The sequence below is a fragment of the Monocercomonoides exilis genome, assembly GCF_001643675.1.
Source record: "Monocercomonoides exilis strain PA203 chromosome Unknown scaffold43-869231, whole genome shotgun sequence".
In the NCBI taxonomy this organism is placed as follows: domain Eukaryota; phylum Preaxostyla; order Oxymonadida; family Polymastigidae; genus Monocercomonoides; species Monocercomonoides exilis.
In genome coordinates, this window is record NW_027150588.1 from 449,905 (window position 1) to 458,744 (window position 8,840).

At 35.9% G+C, this 8,840-nt stretch overlaps 2 protein-coding genes across 2 annotated transcripts; one reads left to right on the forward strand and one right to left on the reverse strand.

Annotated features, from left to right (window-relative positions):
• Positions 1-744: 744 nt before the first annotated feature.
• Positions 745-4,868, forward strand: MONOS_12142 (uncharacterized protein). Its single transcript, XM_067864737.1, has 2 exons — positions 745-1,050; positions 1,130-4,868. Exons 1-2 carry the CDS (start codon positions 780-782, stop codon positions 4,219-4,221), a joined length of 3,363 nt encoding a protein of 1,120 aa, XP_067722128.1. The 5' UTR covers positions 745-779; the 3' UTR covers positions 4,222-4,868.
• A 338-nt stretch (positions 4,869-5,206) lies between these two features.
• MONOS_12141 (uncharacterized protein) lies at positions 5,207-8,402 on the reverse strand (the record flags this gene model as incomplete). Its single annotated transcript, XM_067864736.1, has 1 exon — positions 5,207-8,402. The coding sequence occupies one exon, from the start codon at positions 8,400-8,402 to the stop codon at positions 5,733-5,735; it is 2,670 nt and encodes an 889-aa protein (XP_067722129.1). The 3' UTR covers positions 5,207-5,732.
• Between the last annotated feature and the right edge of the window lie 438 nt (positions 8,403-8,840).

The following is an 8,840-nucleotide window of genomic DNA, read 5'->3' on the forward strand; positions in this document are numbered from 1 at the left end:
TATTTATCCAAAGGATTAATTTCATAAGTGTTTCAGTTATCATTGAACCAATTTTTTCTTGTTTGAAAATAACTACAGATAGATTGTGTTAAATAAAAAATTAATTCATTCTTCATCCATTTTTTGACTTTCGAAAAACATCACAACGCAAAAGTGATACAATTTGTTATCCACCACATTTTTGAATAACCAATTGGTAATCGATTATTTGAAGGAAAATACGGACTTTCAAGCTTCTTTTGCACAAAGCACTTAAAATTTGCTTCACTGATAACTTTATTTCCCTTTCTCAGATTACAAAATAAATAATATTTTCAGATTCGTAAATAGGTATCGTTGAAATCAAAACATCAGGTTTTCCAACATTCACGAATGTCAAAAAATGGAATTATTTTTCTTGTGTTTTTTGATATTAATAAGTCAATGAAAAGTCCAGAATTTTCTATGAAAAAGCTTGAAGCAAAATATTTTGTCCCATTTATATTTTCCTTTTCAGAAATTGCTGTTGATAAAAGTTTCTTATTTAAAATATTTAACCTTGTGTGACTTATAGAGATAATTTCGTCACACGTTGCCAGTTTTCCACTTAAAAAAAAAAAAAGTTCTGTTGAATGTGAATAATGTCTAGAAAAATTCATTTTTTCATGAAAATATTTCCTATTAATATAAATTATTTTTTTAAATGCATTTGTTCATTAAGAGTATAATTTATATATTGAAAATTTCAATGATCACATTCGCATATAATAAATATTTTGAATTGAGAAGAGAGCTTTTTCATGCCAATTATAAGATTTGAAGCTATTATCCCCAAAGAATTGATTGAACACTTCAACGAACATTTGTTCTTACATATAAAGGGAAATGCTGATGCGCTTGGTAAATGTCAACAATCAATCGCACCTGTTATGAAAAGGAATTTAGATACACATTCATTTTGGCTTGAGATTGATCTTCCTCCATCAATTCCAGTTGTATTTCATTATTGCATATATTTTCATGAAGAATACATTGGAGAAGAATTCAGTGAACTGACTTTTATTGTTCCAGGTTATTTTCAAAATATATATTTCAAAGAATAATTTTGTTTTTTTGATTCTAAATTTTCTGTTTAACTTGTTTATCATAGATATAAGATACACACACACGCACATTTTGTTTGATGGTTTTGATCTTTCTCAATTGAAAAGTGAAAAACCTTTGAGCGATGCTGATTCATTTCGCAATTTTCTTCCAATGCTAAAAAATCCTTGCCTTAACTGGCAAGATGACAATGCGTTTAATTATTTACCATCACATCGTTTTACTCAACTCATGGAAGGTGTTGAAATTCGTGCGATTTTTCACTCATTATTATTGACAGAGCCTCTTCTAAGAAATTCATCGAGCAAAGCGCTGCTCCTAAGAGTCAAAGATTCGCTTGAGACGCACTTATTACCTCTTCCGCTTCAACACCCATATTCTGAACCATTTATCTTCCGCTGTACAACAAAAAACAATTTCAATTTCTTCGCTGAAATTGGATATATATCTCCATCAGACGAAGAAAGAGTCAAGACTGGAACATTCAAGGCCTTGTGTTCATGCAATTTTCTTGGAATTTCGTTAACATCAGATTGTTGCAGGATAATTGTACCATTTATGTGGGAATTAAACCGCAACGACGGGCAAGATGATTTATTGAAGGAGTTTGCAGGACAGAAGCCATTGTATGAAAGAGGCCTATCGCAAATTCCTGCGCTTTCTTGCATCAAATTCCTTATGATCACTCCCTTCCGCAACGGGATGATGGCTCGGCCACTTACAGGCTATATGAAAGAAACCGCAAGCGCGAATCAATCAACATCTCTATCTACAACTACATCACCTTCCAATATTTCTTCTTCAACTACATCTTCTATTAATTCTCAAAATTTTGATCCTGCTGCTTCACCTTCCGAAATTAATGATTCAAAGATGATTGCAAGCATATCCCAAATAACTTCTGACACGCCAACAGACTCAGATGAAACTGAAGTAACCTCAACAGAACACCAACCATCATCATCATCATCTTCTTCTTCTATCTCCTCCTCCTCCAAACAACCATGCTCCTCAGACCGAAACCTCTTCTTAACACAGACGCTCTCTCACATGCGCACACACGTCACATCTTCTCCTTCTTCCTCGCTGTTGGACGTCGGCCACAGAGGCTCTGGTGCGAATGCGCGACACGATTTGTCTGTGAGGCGGCCTGTGGTGAAGGAGAACACGCTGCTGTCATTCCTGTTTGCGCACAACGTGGCGCATATTGACTGGGTGGAGACAGACGCGCAGCTGAGCGCAGATGGTGTGGTGGTGCTGTCACACGACTTTATGGCGACGCTGTCGTCGAAGCTGGATGTGCCTGTGTGCAGGCTGACCTCAAAGCAGTTCACGGGGCTGAGGGAGGTGTGGACGCGCGGGAAGGAGGAGAGGAGAGGAGGAAGGGCGGAAAGGAAGATTGAGGAAGAATTGGAAAGAAAGATGGGGGAAAAGAAAGAGGGAAGCGGAGATGAAAAGATTGGAATGAGAAATGAAGAAAACCTTCAATCTGACTCGAAAACCGGAAAAAATGAAAGATATTTTGAGAGGAAAGGAGCAAAAGGGTTTGGAATGATTGGCAGAGTGGAGCGAGAGACGTACGAGGAACGCGCAAGGAGCGATGTGAATGTACGCACACGGGCAATGCTGAAAGAAGAAGAGAAAGAGGAAAGAGAAGACAGGGAAGAGAATGAAGATGCTTCAGAGAGTGATGACGGTGATGATGATGATAATGAAACCAGTGAAAAAACTGATATTGAGACAGCAAATGCAGAAAACCTTGAAATTAAATCAATCAAAGCGAATGAAAAACAAATTGAGAAACAGTCAGTTGAGTCAAAATCTTCGCATCGATTGAGCAAACTGCACAAATCACACAGCTGGACATCTCTTCTCTACTCTTCCCAAAGCCATCATGATTGCACTTGCTCCACGAAACAGAAGCCTTTCTCACTTGCCACAACTCTGAATAACCATTCAACTGCTCCAGAATCAACAACATTAAACACAAAGCAATCACCTGTTAATTGCCATTCTGTTATTTTAATTTCTCCTCCTCCTTCTTCCAAAACGCCTCCTCCTTTCGCGCAAACAGAAGCCGGAGCAGCCGATACGTTTGTTCTGCCGACAGCTCCTGCAAACTTCTTTGAGGGCATTTCACTCACAAAGGTGTCTGCGAAGCCCCACCACAATTCGGATGAGCAACACAAAGAAGAAGACAAAGAGAAAGAGAAAGAGAAATACAAGAAAGAAGGAGAGAAAGGCACTGAAACAATGAATGACACATCACATTCACCACATCAGCCTTCTTCTTCTGCTCTTCCTTTCCTGTCACCTTCGCAGCCCATCCGCTTTTCTCATTGGGAAGTGCTTGTCGAAGACGATCCAACCACACTTGCCTCTTTCCTGCGCTTCACTCCTCCTTCCTTAGGCCTATTTTTGGAGGTGAAATATGCCCAGGATGAGTTCCAAGAGTCACAACATATGAAGCTGAAGAGTCGAAACGAGGTGGTCGATGCTATTCTCGACACAATCGCTGATTGCTGCTGCTGCGACTGCTGTTTTGGCAGTCAAAATGAAACTTTTGAAGGATCTGCTTCTCCAAAGAAATGCTGCTGCCATTGCAAACCATCAGCCACAAGTCAATCGTCGTCTTGCTTGCCGTATGATCGTTCATACCCTGCTTCTGCATCAGCATCTGCAGGCTCAACTCCAAATTGTCTGTGCTCGCGTCTGTCCCGCATAGTCTTCACAGCCTTTGATCCGGACATCGTGACGATGCTGCTTGTGAAACAGCAGTGGTTTGGGGTGTTTATGAACTGTGTGCATTTCTCCACGCCAGATATCCAGTCGCACTGCAACTTCCACCCATTTGACCCGCGGGCGATGGTTCCGAACGAGACGGTGCGGTTTGTGAGGAACGAGGGAGGGAGCGGGATCTGCTGTCTGGTGGACTCGCTGCTGGAGCACCCGCGCATCGCAGCGAATGCGAGGAGGAACGGGCTGGCGGTGATGTCGTTTGGAGAGAGGAATGTGAGGAAGCCGGTGAGAGTGTATGAAAGAGAGCAGCTGGGTGTGTCGGGGATCATTTGCGACAATGCGCAGATACTCGTGAGGGAGGAGAAGGAGTCAGAGAGAAGCAAAGAGGGAGATAAATAGAACAAGGGGATTGCGTGGTTAAATGAGATGAGAGAGAAGCTGGTTTTCTAAAGAGAAAATTTCTATTGGTATTCAAAATTTCATATAAATCACAAGCGAATTTTTTCTTTTCTTTTCTTTTTTTTATTTTTTGTAACACCATTTGTGATTTTTATGTTAAATTATTGAATTTTCTGTTCTGAAACGTATTCAACATTTTTTTTAATATTCAAACATAGAATTCAGGTATTTTTCGAATTTTATGGCTGAATATTGTTCTTTCTATTTCTTTCTTTCTTTCTTTCTTTCTATTTTTTTTAAATATTATCTTTGTATCTTTGTATCTTTTTTCTATTTTCAATTTATTTTTCTGATTGTAAAAATTCTAGTAATTTATTAGATTCTTTGCAATTTCTTTTCAAAACTATCATTTTCTGATTTTCTGTAATGAGGTAGCATTTATTTTGCATTTTCAAGCTTTTTTTAGAAAAATTCAGATATCATATTTTCTTTTCAATTTTTACGTTTTGCTCTGTTGAATTGTACTTTTTATTTTTGAACCAATGATACAAATGCGCTGTATATTTAAGAGTTTGATATTTTTTATGTTATTTTCGATTTATTATCATTTTCACCATTATTCTTAACAATGTGAATTCTTTTAATGAGATATTTATCACAAACCAAAAATGTTAGCTTTTTTTTTTAAGTCAGATTCAATTAATAATGAAAAAAAGGAAGAAATCAATCAAATGACTAATGCTGCTTCAACAAATGGATTACGTTTTTACAAGTTCATTTTGAAAAATAATTCCTTTTTAAGAAAACTTCTTTGAAGATGTAATGTTGATTTGCAAAATTAAAGTGAATTTTTGAATTATGTATCCTTTCATAAATGGGGAGCAAAATAACCAGAAAATAATAAAAAATTCTCATTTTTCATTATTTCCATCAATTTTTAAAGGAGGGAAAAAATATATTCTGAAGCAGAAAAATAATTATGAAATTTGAAAATTGTAACATTCTTCTCGTAATAATAATTCATTCTCTGTGTTTGTTGATGCAAAAAGCAATAAACAAATTATCAATTTGTAAAAATTCATAAAAAAAAAAATAGCATTAAACGGGGTTTTATTTCTCTTAATCAAAAACTTTTATCCCAAACAAATATCTCTCTTTCAATTTCAAAAGTTACAATTATCTTTTAAAAATTTTGTATAAAATTAAAGAGGAATTTTTGCATAGTTATAGAAAAAATTGAAAAAGAAAATGATTGAAGAAGTTAAAAAAAAAAAAAAAGAAGAAATTGAACAAGATACAACGATCAGAATTTGATTTTGCAGAAAAAGAAAAGTAAACAAAAAACAAATAAAAGTACTCAGCTTTTGCTCTCCATCAAACAGCATTTTATTTTTTATGAAACAAAACATACATAGACAGATGCATACTAATGAAATATTCAATTGTAATAAATCAAATCAAATCAAAAAATTATAATTCACAGAAAGCATCGATAATAAATCGGCTCTGCCTCAAATTTTCTCTTCCTTAATTTCACTGTATTGTCTTCGCTTTTTAAATCTAACTAAGCACAGAATCATCACAATCACGACCACAACAGCAACAACTGCAAAAGCACTCACTGAAACAACGATTGCAACAAGCTGTGCTTTTGTCAGTTTCGTTGGATCATTTCCTTTTGGATCGTCTTTCTTCTGCTTCACCAAAATCACATTTGCCGTGTGTTTCTTTTCTCCATTTTCAATTCCACTTGAATAAGTTAAGCGACAGATAACCGACGTATAATCATCAACGTCCAATAAAGATGAAGGAATCCTCACTTTCATCTCTGTTTCATTCGTGTACTCAATCACTGGACAATTTGTCCACGTTATTTCTGTTCTTTTCTTTTTTTTCGCAGCTTCAAAAGTCAATTCACAAGGAAATAGATAGGAACCATGAATAACAGCTTCAATATCTTTTTCATTTTCATTTTTGCTTTGGAGTTCATTCTTATTATTCGTTTCTTCTCTTTTGAGTGTCACGTTCTTCAAAATTGGTGTAAAGAAATATGAATCCATGTTCTCAGCTGCTGTTCCAACCACTCTATCGGCTGAAAGCAATCCAAAAGGCTTTCCATCTAATCCATCGCTTCCAACTGATAAAGATTGCAACTCAATAAAATTTCCGTTTCCTCCCCTCATTCGATTTATGATGTTGTGATGCAAAGAGGGAAAATTTTCCCAACCAGCGTCAATAGGATGATTATTAATGAAGCTAGAGTTAATCAAGCATATCGTTGAAAAAAAAGTTAGAATCACTCCATCACTGATTCCAATAAATGAGCTGTCTTTTATATCTAACCCACGCACACTTTCCAAAAAAATAAGTCCAGAATCCCAAGAGCATAACTTGTTTTCCTCTTCATTCATTCGATCTATTCTCTCCTCTTTAAAACAACCTTCCATTGCAGAGGATCTCTTGCTATCTTCATCGCTTGTATGTTGACATTTCTTTGTAATATTTCCATTCCTTCCGTAGATAACAAGTTGTGAAAAATCTGCGTCGAAATTATAGCATTTAATCAGCTTATATGGAAGAAGTTTTCCTTCCCCTCCTATCACGTTTTCACCACATAAGTCAGTGCTCCAAGGTCTTAAGATGACGTCTATAAGAGATAAACTATATCCTCCACCAAATATGTTTAGCGCATCTCCTTCTACAGCATCTGGATATTCAATGTCAATGTGCTGAAACCTTAGAAAGGTATTTATTTCACCGAACACTGCAATCGACTTCCCAGCTTCCATATTTGCTCCAATTCGAAGTGTTCCTCGACTTGGATCTGTGGCTGTCAATGGGATTGAAAAAGCATCTGAACTCGACGAAACAGTTACATACTGAAAATCAACCAGTGGCTCGTCAACAGGCACTCTTTTAATGATGTTCAGTTTCAAAATATTAAATCTTAGATTATGTTTGGTGGATGTGCTTATCAAATCGCATGGCTCTTCTTTTCGCCCACATGTTTTATCATCGATTGCACTTTCACCTCCAACGTAAATATTTTCTGAACGGTACGGTAATATATTCTCTTTATCTACCATCACATCAATTATTCTCCCTTCTCTCCTGTCTTCCAACAAAATGTAATTAGGTTTATAGTAAATCCCTTCCATCTCAAATATAAATTGATCTTCATTGATCTGCTCTCTTCCGGCTGGAAATGACATGTAAATGTATTCCCCTTTCTCAGCTGCACAGCCTGAAATACTCAACCCATCAATTTTCAAGTCCAGTGATTCAGCTGCATCATTCGCAACTTGGATAAACAGAGCTCCTCCTTTTGACTCATCATTTTGACGTTCGTTCCTTTTGTTTGTGTTTTCATTTGCACTTTTGCACGAGCAATTCGAAAAATTACATCTGCTAAATGAACAAAAATCCTTGCAATTCTTTATTTCCAAATAAATAGCTCCTCCTAATTTGTGATTTGTTGACCAGCAATTTGTAAACTTACACATTGTAAATTCTGTTGATGAGCACCCGTCAATTATTGTTACAACGGACTGTGTATCGCTTTTTGTTGTGATTGAATCCAAAGTAATATTATTCGCATAGACAGTCTCAGAAGCTTCAGCAAGAATTAATGCATTGTAAGATACAAAATGTGAAATATAATCATATTGAAATATCAATTCTCCAAAATAGCATTCAATAAGAACACAATATAACTCATTTTCAGGAGTAGTATTGCTGATGTTAGAAAAACTTAATCGGAAAACAGATTCCACTCCTTCCAAAACGATGAATCCTTGATTTCTTCCACTTTCTCGTTTTGTATCAACATAAATGAAGGCTCTGTCCAAGTAAATTTGTCCATTTCCCTTAACATTGAACAAGCACTCACCATTTTTAACTTTCTTTTCATCTAAAGCAGTCGTTATAGGGAAAATAAGTCCGTATCTGTTTTTCAGTTCAACGCGGCATCCTCCAAATGTAATCGGCTCAGAGTCGTAACTGTTGGAGCTTTGAGCACAATAAATTGAAATTGTTCTTTTTGGTTTGCAGTACTCAACCGCTTTCTTTATGGTTTTGCATGGTGGATTCTCTGATAGGCCACATTTTTCGCTATCAATCCCTTTTTCTCCGTCCACATTCACATCAATTTCATCGTTACTTATCCTTTCTTTAAAAATCATTTTGTTGTACGATTTTGTTGAATATTTTCTGTTTCTTTGAGAGCTGAAATCGTCCAAATTCAAAAAGGAGTTTTTATATGAAACATCTTCAAGCTCCTTTTCATTCTCCTTGCGTTTGCGATTTTCTGCTTCTTCAATAACATTATTTTGTTCTTGGGCACATGTAATTATGAATGGGCTTTGATATCCTGTGCATTCAGTTATACAATCAATATTTTTTGCGGGAAATGCTTCTTCTTTTTTTCTGTTTGGTAATCTTTCATCTCCTTGCCCAACGATGCGTTCGCTATTGCACATACAACACAGAACGCTCACGAACAAAAACATAGTTAATATGAGAGTTAAACAAAATTTAACTTGATCTTGGCCATAATTTTACACATTCGTCATTCAAAAAAAAAAAAAAAATCTTTCTGCTCTAAACAGAATATTGAAAAA

Coding starts and splice junctions, on each gene's coding strand:
- MONOS_12142 (XM_067864737.1), top strand. CDS start 780: ATGCCAATTATAAGATTTGAAGCTATTATCCCCAAAGAATTGATTGAA. Junction 1,051..1,129: donor ACTGACTTTTATTGTTCCAG/GTTATTTTCAAA, acceptor TGTTTATCATAG/ATATAAGATACACACACACG.